The 15,008-nt window shown below is 44.3% G+C and overlaps 2 protein-coding genes across 5 annotated transcripts in view; one reads left to right on the forward strand and one right to left on the reverse strand.

The window, feature by feature from the left end:
- Window positions 1–4,547, forward strand: part of ttc3 (tetratricopeptide repeat domain 3) — a 34,544-nt gene extending 29,997 nt beyond the window's left edge. For all 4 annotated transcript variants that reach the window (XM_064351215.1, XM_064351216.1, XM_064351213.1 and 1 more), the window contains exons 42-46: window positions 454–794; window positions 1,125–1,251; window positions 2,582–2,758; window positions 3,090–3,182; window positions 3,770–4,547. In XM_064351215.1, the coding sequence (XP_064207285.1) occupies window positions 454–794; window positions 1,125–1,251; window positions 2,582–2,758; window positions 3,090–3,182; window positions 3,770–3,901 (870 nt within the window). In that variant the 3' untranslated portion in view covers window positions 3,902–4,547. The remainder of the gene's footprint in view (window positions 1–453; window positions 795–1,124; window positions 1,252–2,581; window positions 2,759–3,089; window positions 3,183–3,769) is intronic.
- Window positions 4,548–4,762: 215 nt separating this feature from the next.
- On the reverse strand, window positions 4,763–14,628 carry vps26c (VPS26 endosomal protein sorting factor C). Its single transcript, XM_064351217.1, has 8 exons — window positions 14,465–14,628; window positions 11,278–11,421; window positions 10,920–11,069; window positions 8,913–8,993; window positions 8,633–8,707; window positions 7,185–7,335; window positions 6,459–6,611; window positions 4,763–5,335 (listed from the first exon to the last, which is right to left on the reverse strand). Exons 1-8 carry the CDS (start codon window positions 14,519–14,521, stop codon window positions 5,253–5,255), a joined length of 894 nt encoding a protein of 297 aa, XP_064207287.1. The 5' UTR covers window positions 14,522–14,628; the 3' UTR covers window positions 4,763–5,252.
- Between the last annotated feature and the right edge of the window lie 380 nt (window positions 14,629–15,008).

The following is a 15,008-nucleotide window of genomic DNA, read 5'->3' on the forward strand; positions in this document are numbered from 1 at the left end:
AAATGGGCCGCGACTCGGAAGCGCGAGCAGTTAGTATTCCTGAGGCGACTGAGGATCGTTTTGGCCGTGTTATTGCACAGACGGAGTGTTTTTTTTCACAACCCCCTTTCTTCTGATGTGCTCAGCAGTGAAGCTGGGCCTCCGTTCGAACCCAGGACAGCTGGCCACGTGTTCCCCTGCCCGTTATTCGCCCTCCCCCCTGCCAGCTATTCGCCCCCCTCCCCCAGTACTCCCCGTTCGCCTCTACATCTTCTTCAGAGCACATAGACATGCAGGACACTCCCACAGGGACCCCCCTTGCCTAGCAGTGTGCCCCAGCATAGAGATGGGGTAGCCAGTGCAGGCGTCCGGTCAGAAATGGGGGAGTTTTCAGGGCCATGCAGGTGATTTCGGAAGCATTAGATCCTGTCCCCGCCCCCCCAGCAATTGTTTCTTTTCTGTAACTGTGTTTAGGCCATGCCGATGGCGCCGATCATCAGCGACCCCTCCGTGGTGCAGGTGGTCTACCCAGCGGGCCTCGCCCACCAGCACTTTCCACCCGCGAGGCACCAGCTGAGGGGGCCCTCGCCAGCGCCCCCCGTCCTGCCAGAGGCCTCCCTGGGGAAGCCCGGCCAGCAGCCGGACCGAGGGGCGCAGGTCTCCCCCCCGGCACCGCAGGCCCACGGCGCGGCGGCGGCGGTCAGACCGGCCGCGCCCCCCCCGCCGTTCAAAGGCCCCCGAGCCGCCCAGCCGCACAGCAACGTGTTCGAGAAGATCATCGACCGACTCAGCTGCATGTTCCCTCACTACAGCAGGTATGACATGGACCGCACCTGCAGGCCTGCGTTTAATCAACATGCACAAGTTTGAATAATGATACCACAGGGCAACTTGACCTACATCTTACTTTGTTTAAAAATGGCAACAAAAGGTTTGGAACTCTTGTGTTTGATTGGCAAGTTAGTCTGCCTAAATGAGCTACTGCCTGCATCTGGCAGGCGGATGTGAATTTCAGGCCCTGCATGCACTCTTTTGTTCATCCAGACTTTTTTTTTTTTTTTTTAAAGCACAGCATAGTTCAATTTAAAAGGTACCATCTGCAAATATGTCATGTATTGTTTTTTGTTTAAACCTGAATGTTTCAGACCTACTCTGACAAAATTTATCCAAGAGGTGCGCTGCGCCAATGGAGGATATCTGAACTCTCTGTCCTATGAAGAAGTTATCAACAGAGTGGCTCAGGTCATCTTGGACCATCAGGACAGCGCCCGAGTAAGAAATCAGATTTCAGGGTCTGGGTAGTGTAGAGGTATAAGCACTGGCCTACCACCGCAGAGACCCGGGTTCAATCCCGGGCAGCTGTACTTCCGGCTTGGTCAGACATTCCTACAAACACAATTGGCAGTGTTGGGAAGCCGGTGAGGGTATGAGTCCTGATCGCTGCATTAGCGACTCCTACTGGTTTGTCAGGACGCCTGTTCAGCAGGGAGGGGATCTGGGGGAGACGCTCTCCCAGTGAAACTCCTCGCTGTCAGGTGAAAAGAAGCGGCTGGTGACTCCACATGTATCAGAGGAGGCATGTGCTAGTCTACACAGACCGACAGAGGATAGCGCATCGACCAGGACTGTGGCTGGTCCACACGGGGAATTGGTATAACAAATAAATTGGGGAGAAAATGGGAGAAAAATGGCAACAAAAAAAAAGAAATCAGATTTCATATCACACTGATTGCAATAATGTTGCGATACGCAGTATCCACACCCACACGTTGGTAGGGAGGAGCTTTCCAGTCTAGGTTACCTGTCAGTTAAAGATCGTGTCAGATTCCTAAGTCAAAATCATGTTTTCAAAATCACTCGAGGCACAGATGCTCCTTCTCTCTCCAATAATTTTGTTAGATTATCTTCTGTTCATAGTTACTTCACGAGGCATAGTCTATTCAATTATGCTGTTCCCAAGATTAAAGGCATGGCATCAACCACATTTTATTTTACTGGAATCCGAGATTGGAATGCTCTTCCTGATTCAATCAAAACAGCTAGTTCTCTGAATGTATTTAAATATCGTGAAAAGTGCTTTCTCCTTGCCCAGTGATCCTTGTTGACTGTTGTTGTTGATTCTCTGTGTGTGTGCGCGTGCGTACACGTGCGTGTCTTTGTACTGTAGATATTTTTAAATGTAGAGATCAAGATTTGTATATTTGTTGCATATTTAGTTATTTTAATAGTCCAGTCTCGGACCCCATTGAAAATGAGCCAGCTATTGCTGGCTTAATGGGTAATCCTTGCACTCAATACTCTACAAATTGTTTCTCATTTTAGCATCTCACTTTTTACAATAGCCCTCTTTGTACTGTTTTAAGTAAGTGTATTTGTTCTATTTTGTCATTTTTATATGATGAGTGCAAATAAATAAGTCTAAATCTAAATATCCTTTAAGGCTTGAGTCGCAGAGGCTAAGTGGTTATGCCAGGCCTCTTATTGGATGCAGTTCTGTTTCAGGTCATGTGTTCCATACATTGGTGCATATTGTACTCGAGTCAGATTATGCTTTTGAATCCAGGGTCAGTGAAACTGGATGAAGTGATCCCTGTCTTTTCAGGAGCACATGAGCTCCGCCCACAGGGCTGACCCCGGGGCCTTCGGGGCTCAGGTGTGCCAGACCCCGCCCCCGCGGTCGGACTCCCCCGCAGCCACCCGCGCCTCCGGCACCCCGCCTCCCTCGCACGTCTGGAAGAGCGTGGGGACCCACAACTCCAAATGGGGAACGTCCAAAGCGGTGGGGGTCCCTGCACAGGCACTCCATATTTCCCCCTCACCGGAATTCAGTTTCCATTCTAAGAGCTGTCCACACCTCTGAAACCCTGTTTATCCTTAAATGTTTCATTTTGATGTTTTAACGATTGTATCTTCGGGTAAACTAAGCTGTGTATACACCACTACGAGTGCACCTGAACCCCAGCACTTGTGTGGTTTACTGAGTAAACAGTAATGCATTTAATCCATAGTGGCTTATGTAGAGCAAGGTTTTGCTGTGATACAATTGAAATAAAGAATAAGAACATCTTAAGATGAGACTTAAAAGTAAAGTTTTTCGTTTGCCTACACAGTTGAATTTGGAAGATCCTTGTATCATCTGCCATGAAGAGATGACTCGGGATGAGCTGTGTGTGCTGGAGTGTCGGCACAGTTTCCACACAGAGGTGAGGGAAGCCGTTGGGATGCTCTCTGCTGTAAGGTAGCGACGGGAGGCGTGACCGTGTGAATGACATGAGTGGGGCTACTGTGTGCTGTCTGTCACCCAGACTGGAGGAGCTCATCATAAAAACACTGGTCTGTTGAGGAGAACCGCACAGTTTGTTCAAATCGCTGGTAGCACCTTATGGCTCCACCAGCCATAATGACACTAATGCACAGCGGTTTGAGCCTTTGCAGCTCTTACCTTAAGCAGGTTAGCATAACACCAACAGCTGGTTTGTGTTCAGTCTAGTAACTAGCTTCTAGTATAGCCTGGACAGGTTAAAGCCACTCTGATGGTTCATAAGTTAAATATTTATAGAAAGAAGTAACACTGCTGCACATTCCTGAATCAAAAGAATTTGATCAATATAACTGGCTCATTTTGGTGAAAATACATTTCTCAGTAATCTGCAGGAATTGTACTGGTGTCAAAAGGGCTAAAGTGTTTTAAATGAGCATTTGTGTTCGCCACTCAAACTCTTCCGATCTGTGGTGTATAAAGGCAGTTTCCTCACGGTCCTCTCCTCCCCGTACGCCTGTCTCTGTGCAGTGTATCAGGTCCTGGCTGAGGGAGCAGAGCACCTGCCCCACCTGCAGGGAGCACGCTCTCCTGCCGGAGGACTTCCCTCTGCTGCCAGGCCGCATCCGAAGAGGCCACACCCCCGCCCCGCCCTCCTCCTGAGCCCCGCCTCCAGTACGGGAACGGGGAACGGGCTGTGCCAATAGGGGGTGAGGCGTGGGGTGCTGCTGCAGTCAAACCCTGCTTCTCCAGAAAGTTACATTCATTATAGCCATCAGTAATTAGCCAGTCTCCTTTATTCACCTGTTTAATTTTGATCATGCCCAGTATTTATTTTATTTAATATCACTATATGCCATTGTTTTATTCTAAAGTGAACTTTAGAAAGTTTTTTAATTTTGATTTCCTTGTAACTAGTGGGCAGTTGTTCATAGTATTTGAGCACTATTATGCGTTATTTTATAGACCTTACATCACTGCTCTGCGTATTGTTTGAATGCTGTACTTAATGTGCGTAGAAATGTTCAAAACTGAATGTAGATTAGTGTACCAAGACATACAAGTTGCATTGCGAAATTTAGTTTAAACCAATTATGTTTGTTATTGCATGTTAAGACTGGTTCAGCCACCTTTTCAATATTTTGGCTTGTATTGTCTTAAGTAAATAAAGTTTGCTTAGGTGTTGAAGTGGTCTTGTTAGCACCAGTATTTAATTGAATGGACCAACATCTATCGTTGGTGATTTCAGAACTCTTTTAATCTGTTAATATGCAATGGTGTTTTAAATTAAATTATCTTTTAAACTGTTGACTTGGATTTGGTTTTGTGTAAAAGTGGGAGCAATACAAGATGCTACTGTCATGCTAGCTCCAAATGTTTCTGGAGTTGAAATCGGTAAAAGCAGTAGGGATAAATTTTGTCTTGTTGCAACTTTGCCCCTAATGAATATGGCTTTTTATACAAATGATATTTTTAACACTGGGAATCACACGAAATGGGTGTGAATTGCAATTCAATCAACACTTTGACATGTTCGGGCTCGGCTGATTTATTCACAGGGTTGCAGAAATCCCTGGAAAGCAAAACAAACTGGGCAACGCTCCTGGCCCTCATTTGCACGTTGTCTCCTGCGATTCCCTCCTCGTGATGCACAGTCTAAAAGCAGCCCCCTGCGGCTAAGCAAGGGGGAAACTTTCACACTCCATCCAGAGGCACTCTGTTTCCAGGACGGGGAGTTCTGTCTTAACCATCAGAAACGCAGTGTCAAATGTGTTTGAACATTTGTCAGCCTTTTTTGAGTCGCCTTTAATCCCGTTCAATACAGAGTACTCACAAGTGTTCAATTTATACAGAGAGTCACGTGATGTAAAAAAAAAAAAAAAACTTATCTGGAACAAAACTTCAGTAAAAAAAATTTTTTTTTTTTTACTGCGGCACTTTGATCAAAAGTCTGAATTGATATCCATCGCATCCAGCGTTGGTATGCTGAAAGCGTGGTCATGGTCGAGGGGCCTCACACCCGGCACAGCTTCAGGGGGAAATTCTCAGTGATCAGGTGGTCATCGTGCAGAACCATCACCACGTTCACTTCAAATTCTGAAAGAAAGCGGAAAGAGGAAAAAATTGTTATTTATATACAGTGACAGCGCGCAACAAAAAAAGGACTAGATTTCAGATATATTCTGCGATCCACCGGCAATACAGAACTGGCATCCACGGTTCTCTGAAACGCGCGATGTTGCCAGTCTGCTTCTTGTCACGAGTGGAATCGGTAGTCCACAGGCGCCCAATCAACCAGCGGGGGTTGCTAGAGAGCAATGAGATGCAGACCCATAAATCAGGGGTTCCCAAACTCGGTCCTGGGGCCCCCCTGTGTATGCTGGTTTTTGTAACGACCAGTGGCAATCCCAGAATTTTAACAAGCTGTTAGTTTTTCTTAATTAGCTGCTTTTCACAATTAGATGGATAATTTACCCTCTTAAACCGCATTATGTCAGAAATAGCTATGCATGCCATGATGAAAAATTCCCATGTTAATACTGTGCTTATTGTGTTGTATTGCAATCAATTGTATAATAAGAGATAAAACTTCCAATTAAAAGACTGAGGTTAATCAATTCACTCCTAATTGGTGAAACTGGACACCTAGCCACTAAAACTAACCAGCTGGAAGATGAATTCAAAGACAAAGCAAATGAGAATGAGTCAAACCTGCATTGCCTTTAAGTTTAAGGAAATATTATGAAATAAACTTGTGTTCAGAAACCTAATTAGGAGCCTATTGATTTGCCCATTGTTTCCTCTTTATGTAATTGCTTGCACTGTAGTACAGTAAGCACACTTCAGCACAATATCAACATGGGTATTTTATTCTTCAAGGCATGCAGTTATTTCTGACATAATATGGCTTAAGAGGGTAAATAATCTCTCTGAACATGGAATTAAGAAAAATTAGCAGCATGTTAAAATTACAGGATTGTGATTGTCGTCCGAAAGAAAACCAGCATACATAGGGGAACCCCAGGACCGAGTTTGGGAACCACTGCCCTAACGGACTGAACCCTCCCCTACCCTGATGCAATCAGCATTTAACACGTCATCCTATGGAGCTACTGGCCAGTCGGCAGTAGCACGGTCTGGATTTGACGCAAGATTGTGGGGCTCATCCATGCAACACAGTGTAGTGCCTTACTCCAAGGCACACGTCATTTTAACTCACCAACTTTGAAGTTGGTGGTTTCGAGTGTGGGGCAGGTGAAGAGTCTGGGGAACACCATGTAGATGGGGATGGGCAGGCCGTGACAAATGTCCCCTTCTGCGATCTGGATGTTCTGGATCTCCGTGGCGTCTCTGGCGTAGCCCTCGGCACATCCTATGGTCAAGAAGGCGTTAAGTTTCCCATCAGTTACCGCACACTTCACTTCCGGTTGTGTTCCGGTCACCCACCCAGAGTGAGCAGTCATAAAGTGTTTCTTTATCATCTCTTTCAAATACAAATTGAGCACTATGAGGGCTTGGTATCTTGCTGCATTACTAATACCACAACAACTATTACTGTTTTCTTGCATTTCCTGATAAAAAGGTATTTGAGACCATGAACAATTAACTCTATTATTATCCAGCACTATCAATGAGTATATGTATCTTGAAGCATAAATCCAAGCTAATACAATATTCCATTTACAAACTGTATTCTGCAAGGAAATAATTTTTACATATATATAGTGTACAGGAAAAATGGACTAAATCACTTTTTCCAGATCAATCATGGTACATTTTTCAAACTACTTAGTTTTATCTCAAGCAACGACTTTAGCAGTAGCGATTGGCTACTCTGATACAGTGGGCGGAGTATTGGTAAGTGGTCTTCATGACCTGTCATGTGCACAACGCAAGCTTGCGGGTACAGGGTACTGGCTAACAAAGGCAGGAGGCTGGCGCTCACCGCAGGTTTCTACCCGGACCAGCTGCAGCTCGATGCTCTTAATGGGCACCTCTGAGCTCTCCACCACCAGTTCCCCTGTCAGCGGCTGTGTGATCACACAGTTGGTAGCATTCAGACGGCCCCGGATCATGAATTTAGGAAGAGAGCCTCTCTGAAAGGAGAAGACCAACAAGTGCTGAAGCCAGAGACAACAAACTTGTACCCCAGTGCTCTGTTCATTTAAATTCAGTGCTTCACGCTGAAAATGATCTCTGCCACTGCTGAAGCTCAACATTTTCTAATTTCCTGACCGCTCAGGAAGGAGTGTGTCTCACGATGGAATGTTTGTATCTTGCACAGAACTATGCACACTGCACAATCTGTATCTGTTACCTATCTGTATCTGGATAAACCAGAAGTAGGTGTGACTTAGACAGGAAGTTGTAAACGATGTGAAGCTAGTCTAATGTACATTAGCATTAAAACTGTTATGCTCTCAAAGTACCAAACTTACAATTTAACAGACATATCCTTAATCAGGAAGTAAAATAATAGAGAATAATATTTCTTTTTAACGCTGTATTTTACAAACCAAACTAACCTAGATGTTCTCAATGATTATCCATTTAGAACATCTAGGTTAGTGTTGTTTAATACAGACAAATCATTGATCAGGAAATAAAATAGCCGATCATTTCCTTTCAAAACTGTATTTTACAAACACCACGAACCTAGATGTTCTAAACAATTCTCCATTATAACAACATTTTATAACAGTGTCTGAGCAACACTAGTTTTAGCCCACACCAGACACTGCAGGTGCTCTGGGAGTCGGCAGCTCAGTCAAATCTTTACCAGCTTCAAATATTTAATCTTCTGAGTCAATTGCTAACAGTCAAAAAAAACAATGCTGGGTTCCTTGCTAGCAGCAGGTCACTGTTGGCTAGCTAGTCAAGAAATCTAACTACATACACTTGTCACCGTCACATGTTCCCTCCCACAAATGATGTACTTGATACAGCTGGTTTGAGACAAAATTACTGATACTTAAAAATGGACAGAAAAACAGTACTGACTTTGGAGTTTAGATACTAGTGCAGTAGCTCTCTCCCTCCAGTGTGTGTGTCTCTGTAGCAGCCCCTCTCCTTAACTCCTACTACAGAAGAACAGTACAAGCGCATTGGGAATGGGGATTGTTCAGAACTAACACTGAAAGTGAGGTCAAATTAGATGCATTTTAATTTGAATTACTTAAGCCTTATTTTTTAATAGTCTTTCAATTTTGGCTATAGAGTGTTTCATAACTTAATAACTAATAATAAGACATGGAGACATGGATGTGAAGGGCGACTCTGCTGCAGGCTAGGAGGTAGGGGGAAGGGGTCTCTGCCTGTGTCTCAGGTGGGGTGAAAAATTGGCCCAACGGTGGCCAGGTCATCGGGTAAAACCTGGGACCTCGATGTCCCTACCTCTTTGACGTTCTGCATAGTCTCTGGGGTGATGGTGAAGTCCACTGGACTGGGTAGCAGCTTCCCCTTCTGAGGCTGAGAGAGAGCACGCAAGAGAGGTAAGGGCCAATCACAAATCCCAAGGGATGAACATGAACAGAGCTGATTTATGGCAACCGAATGAACGGCATCGAAATAAGCAAGGGGGCACATAAAAAGAACAGAAATGTATTTTTATGTTAGACTACTGATACTGTGGTGTGACGTACTTCAGCAGAGCAGCTGATGCTACTCCACTCACCTGACAGTGGACCATGAACTCGCAGGTCTTGCTCAGGTCTTTGGCCAGCAAGGAACGTTTCATATCGCACCGCAGGGTGTACTAAGACAGCAAAGACATTGACATATTGTAGATCAACATTATTCATGCTTTTGGAGTAGGTGTTGAGAATGTTTTGGGGGGGGGGGGGAAACACAATTTCACACAGTGAAGACAGCACGACACTTAAATCCTTAACTTGCTGTCAGTCACATGGGCAGATACCCTGTACCAGCCCTCAGACCCCAACTCTGGTTAGCTACTAGTTCTCGACTGAAACCCACACCTTATATTTCACAGCCTTCACATTGCACCCCAACACCACTCCATCCTGTCACCTCCTTCAGATGTGGTCAGTTCCTCCTCCTGCCCAAGTCCCTTGGCTTGGCAGTGGCAGGAGTCTATGTGTGGTAAACAGTCAGATTCAGCCGTAATTACTGACAAAGCATTCCAGGAACTTGCCTTCCTGACCACCCACGTGGGCGAGATCTCCAAAAAGGAGGGCAGAGGAGGGAGGGGTGGGGCTCTGATGCTGCATTTGAGTCAAGAGTGGGGCGATGTGTTTGTGTGTGTGTGTGTGAGTGTGGTGTGTGTAGTGTGTGGGGGGGGCAATGGCTTGTTCTCCTGTCACAAGATCTGTTTTGTAACATTTCTGAAAAACTCTACGATGCCACATCTGCAGCCAGGCCTGAAGAGTTCAACAGGGAGGCCAAAAAAACAACAACTTGTGAGTTGTGATTGGATACAGCAACAAGGAAGGCTACAGAGAGGGAAGGCCTATTGTAGTGAAGAAAGCAGAGAACGCAGTGTACTATCTAATGAAACTGGCCAAAAAGAATAAGGCGTGCTGACTAGTGAGGTTTCAGTTGCATATTATTCAGTACATGCTCACCGAACTTGACCAGTTTCGCAAGGTTCATATTGGAGAAGCTTAATAAGTAATTTCTGTCAACCAACACAATTTCTGTTGGCCATTACATTTGTGTCTGGAAGATGCTTAAATGTAGAACCGATTATTACACATAAAGGAATATACTACACCAGTTAATGTTTTTTTTTAATGTAAAATGACAACACCAAACGTCTATTAATTTCTGCTTTTCAAATATAATTATTCCTCATTCCTGACATTCAGCAGCCAATATAAAAAAGTGTGGTGATCTGGGTTTTTTCCTCGCGGGCAGATGGCAACCCAAACAAAAGCACATTTTTACTTACACTTTTTAAAAATATAAATTTGTCACCCAACATGGGGCTGCAAATATCAATTTCCACCCCAATCTGGAATGTCCAATCGTCTGCAACCGCAGCCATGTCATGCTGCAAACACCACTTCAGATTTGGGAGAGTGTAGAAATCCATGGTCCTCTTCCGAAACATGTGGTGTCACCAGCTGCTTCTGTATACATCGCAGACTATAGTTAATAGGTGGAAGACGTTTTATATGCAGCTTTGACTGCAATCTGTGGGTGCCTGATTGACCAGCAGGGGTCGTTTGATAGCAATGGAGGCAGAACCCTATGCGACTAAACTGTCCCATGCGATTCCCTGAGCATTCCCTGCGGTGGACAGCCAGCACTGGCATGGTCCAGATTTGATCTGAGGCCATGAGGCTCATCCATGCACCACGGAGCCTTAACCCAATGAGCCATTGGACAGCCCCTTTTAACAACACTTTAACAATATCCTGACACTGAGTCAGTTGAGGCAGACAGAGTGTGCCTCTCTTACATAGAAAAAACTGTATTTCACAAGTGTGGTGTGTCTCTGGGAGGTGGGGACTTGGACAAACGTGGGGAGCTGTGGTGTTTGTGCTTTACAGGTGTAGTGCAGGTTGGGGGTGGTGGCAGAGATTAATAGGCAGTGCTTTCAGAGCGGCTGTGCTGTGGGAGGTGTGGTTTCTGGCCGGACTGGGCTGTGTTTGTTTTGAGGGGGAAATCTAGGTCACAGACCACCTTGATTGCCTGGGCTCTGTAGCCGGGCCTGTACCTGAATGTTGACAAAGACGCCGTGGTAGGTTTCATACAGCACTTTGTTGCCCTTGACATTGAGTGGAAACTCAAAGGGGATTTCGGTCTTTCCCCCAGGAACCTTCCCTGGTTTCACCACCTCGATGTTGCTGGTGATTAGCTGGATGGGCTACAAGAGGGATAAGAAGGCTTTTAAACAAAAGGAAGGAAGATCTCAAAAGTTCCCAAGCCCTGCACACTTGAACATTTCATCATCACTTTTACCACTTGCATGGGAATTTGACTCATTATCCAAAAATGAAATAGAGATAAAGTTAGATCCAGTAATAGTTTCCGCGCAGTGACATCCATGCTATGGTGTACCATGTCTTGCTCACCTTGACAGAGTTGTAGAATGCTTCAAATACGCCCACACTCTTAGAGCTGAGCTGGAGGTTGACAATCCCCTCCATTGTGAGAGAAATGCCCTGATGTTGGACTGCCTCCTTACTGATAATCACCACAACACCTGCGAGCACTTCCTGTGAAATAAAAGTGCACGATAAGGACAAGGTGGTTAGTTGTAGCCTGCTGTTGGAGCTAGTGCTAAGATAGTCTATGGTGGTCCAAAATGATTAAGGTTGTTAGAGACCTAATGTAATTTTGAAGTTTATGTTTTTCTTTCAATCGAGGGGTCTGTTAAGACTACATAGTAGCTCATTGAGTCAAGGCACTGGAGGGTCCAGTCAGTTAGGGGGTCCATGTTTCATCACTATCTAGCAACTCCTGCTGGTTGATTGGGCACCCATGTACTGCATGTTAAAATAGCATATGAAAAGTCCTCCCCCGACTCCTCTCTGTGCAAGCTTAGCTGTACTCTGTGGTGTGAAAAGCAGCAGATCGGCAACACCACATGTTTTGTCAGAGAACTGCAGCTCTCTACGCACTCCTGAATCAGCAGTGGGGTTTGCGCTTGAATGTGGCTTTGGTTACAGTCGGCTATGCAAAATTAGGGTGGGAATTGAACATGCACAGCCCCACGCTGAGCACCAAATTTATATTTCTAAAAAAATGTAGGGGTCTGTGTTTTTTCACTGAAGCAATTCTGACTGTCTGCTCAAAAATACAACACCAGTGCTCTAACAGGGCATCAAACTTTCAGTCCTTGCATTGCAAACCCAATTCCTTAACCACTGAACTGCCAACCCAGCAATCCCACTTCCATTTTTAAAGATGTTTTTCCCCTCTTTTCGTCCAAATTTAGAACATCCAAATATACTCATAACCAGCACTCATTACCGCAATCTCCACTATTAATCTGAGAGAGAGAGCATACAAGCATGTACTCTCCTCTGAAGCATGTGATGTCAGCTGCTCCTTCTTATGACATCAGATTCAGGCACATGCTGACATGGATTGGAGGAAGACTTTATGTAAAGCTCAAAAGGGGGATTGCAGCCGCCCAATCAATCAGCGGGGGTCACTAGTGAGCTATGAAATGCTGTTATCCTGGCTGACTGAAACCTTCCTTTCCCCGTGTGCCATTAGCACCAGCTGTGTGTTGCACTGAGGGGCTGCCACAGTCGGCACTGGCACGGTCTGGAATTAAAACCAGACCACTTCCCTTCCACTAGAGAGTGCCTTAACAGGATGAGTCACCCAGCAGCCCTCCCACTCCACTTCCATTTTCTTTTTCATACTAAATTTAATCAAATCCAGGTCAAGTAACCCCAGCAAATATCAGGTGCATTTTAATCCTGATTTTCATACTCGGTTGATAATTTGCAATTTGCAAGACTTTCCAGGTCTGTCTCAAGTTCCCAAGACCACAAATCCACTAGGGGGTACACTAATAACCTAGAACACTGGCAGTATAAACTACGAGTAACTAGGTTAGGCCCAATAATTCTGGAATTTCAAGACAAAATATTCTGTTTGTTTTTTATGAGCATTTTCAATTAAAACAAACATCAAGGTTACTATGTTTATAAGAAGGCGCAAATGCACTTGGAAGAGCCTACAGCACAAGTACAGACAAGCCTCCTTCTCTCGTGGGCTCTGTCCAGTGTCCTTCAAATGTGGCAGAGAGTGAAGCTTCTGGGACACCCAACACCCAAAGTGAACTGAAAGGGGCTTTGTTAGATCAGGAGCCTTGCATTGCCAGGCTGACGTTCACTTTCTATGGCCACTGCCTCTTTTCTGCCACTCTACAGTAGCTTTTAGTGTGAGATGATTACCAATACCAGTAGAGTACCAAAACTGGCCTCTTTGGAAAAATTTGAGACAAGCATGGCCTCCATCAAACATACAGAAAAAAGACACACACACACACGTAGCACGGGGTCTTGTTCCAGCAGCATTGGAAACAAAAGACCATTTTGAATGTTTTTAAAATTTCTGTGCTAACTTAAACACATCTTACACACTGCTTTGGAACTAAATCCATTAGTAGCAGTACTAGATTTTTATCTTGTTTTTACCTTGCTGTTATTGTTTATGAAACATGTATGCAAGGTGAAGGATTTATGTTACATTCACCACTGTCCGTGTCATGATTACAGAGAATAGACTGTTTTTAATCCAGATACACTGTCAACATTTTAGGCCCCCCTTTTAACATAAGATGCATTTTAAAACCCATTATTAGCAATTAAATTATTGAGGGGTCCAAATATGCTTCAGGCCTCAAAGACACTGAATTACGCCTAGCCCATCCCTACCAACAGTGTGAAGAAACCATCCGGCGAGTGAGTGTGCCGTGATAGTAGTATGCATAGCTGAAGCTCCCTACAACTCCTGTACTGAGGGACCTCAGTCCCAACACAGACACTGGAGTCATTCACTAAACATTTTGCAAGTGTGTGTGCCTGTGACAGAAAGAGAAAAAGAGAGATTGTGTGTGCGTGTGCTCCTTCTCAATAAAAATCTTGGTTGAAAAATGCAAAGAGATGACTGTTGGACACTCTTCATGGACACTGCAACAGACAGGCTAGTTTACATAATCTTGCATTATGTATATTCTCCGAAGTAACGTTACATAAAAATAAATGCGTAGATTACAAATTTAATTAGGGTCTATCTTATGGGAGTTGTCAAGACATACATATGTTAGTTACCGCAAAACGGGCCGCATTGCCCACTTTTTCTTACACACACGAAAAGATATGACCGAGTAACAGAACCATAAACGTTCAGTCTAGTACGTTACAAATGACAGGTTGTTTCAATGGTTTGTGCAACAGATTTAACGAAATCAGTGATTAAAAACTGTTGATGAAACCAAGTCAACTGTTGTGCAAATAACCAGTTTCTGTCAGACAGTTCAGTGAACAGGCTATAGCGTAGAGTTAGTGTAAGGCAGCAGTAACATTGCAATGTTAAGAACCGAATTGTATATCTAATAGCAAAAGCTATATTCATGAATTTGAATCAGTGAGATGAACGGCACATGTGAAATAATCAGCTAACGTTAACGTTAACCTAATGAAAATGCATGAACATAACGCGGCACAAGGGCTTGCTAGCTAACGTTAGTTAGCCTTCTACCTACAAAGCCGAAATAAAATAGACATATGGGCGTCTTACCCCCTCATGATATACTTTATTGGCTCGCTTAAGTCTTATGTCCAAACTGGCACTCATTTTCTTAAAATTGGATTAAAGTGCTGAATACTAAGACGGTGTTGACTTCTACACCTTCCTTGCTAACAGTATTTCTTCCTGCTTCATGTCATGTGACGTTATGATTCCATTCATGTGACACCAAGTTAGCGACCACGGCAAAAAAGAGAGAACAACTTCAACGCAATAGCAGTCATGATTAGCAGTCATGATGCGGGCCTTACTTGTGTGACGTTATGTTATGTTCATTAAAACATAACTTGGTCTCACTATTGTATATTATATATAAACTATGTATTACATTTAAAGCATCATTTAACTTGTTCGGCTTCAGTTTGTTAACGACCTAGCATGTAGCTAATTAACTTCTACAGCATGCATTCGGTTGCATTGTCCCGGAGTTGCTGCTTATCATTTAAGGTGTTATGTAATTTTGGCAAGTTTTCAGAAATACTAAGCGTCGACGCTTTCGACGTCTCAGTCATTAGAATGCCGTAAACTAGACAGT

This window comes from Anguilla rostrata, chromosome 9 (genome assembly GCF_018555375.3).
Source record: "Anguilla rostrata isolate EN2019 chromosome 9, ASM1855537v3, whole genome shotgun sequence".
In the NCBI taxonomy this organism is placed as follows: domain Eukaryota; kingdom Metazoa; phylum Chordata; class Actinopteri; order Anguilliformes; family Anguillidae; genus Anguilla; species Anguilla rostrata.

Coding starts and splice junctions, on each gene's coding strand:
- vps26c (XM_064351217.1), bottom strand. CDS start 14,521: ATGAGTGCCAGTTTGGACATAAGACTTAAGCGAGCCAATAAAGTATAT. Junction 11,422..14,464: donor ATAAAGTATATCATGAGGGG/GTAAGACGCCCA, acceptor TTTATTTCACAG/GAAGTGCTCGCAGGTGTTGT. Junction 5,336..6,458: donor AACCACCAACTTCAAAGTTG/GTGAGTTAAAAT, acceptor GCTTTCTTTCAG/AATTTGAAGTGAACGTGGTG.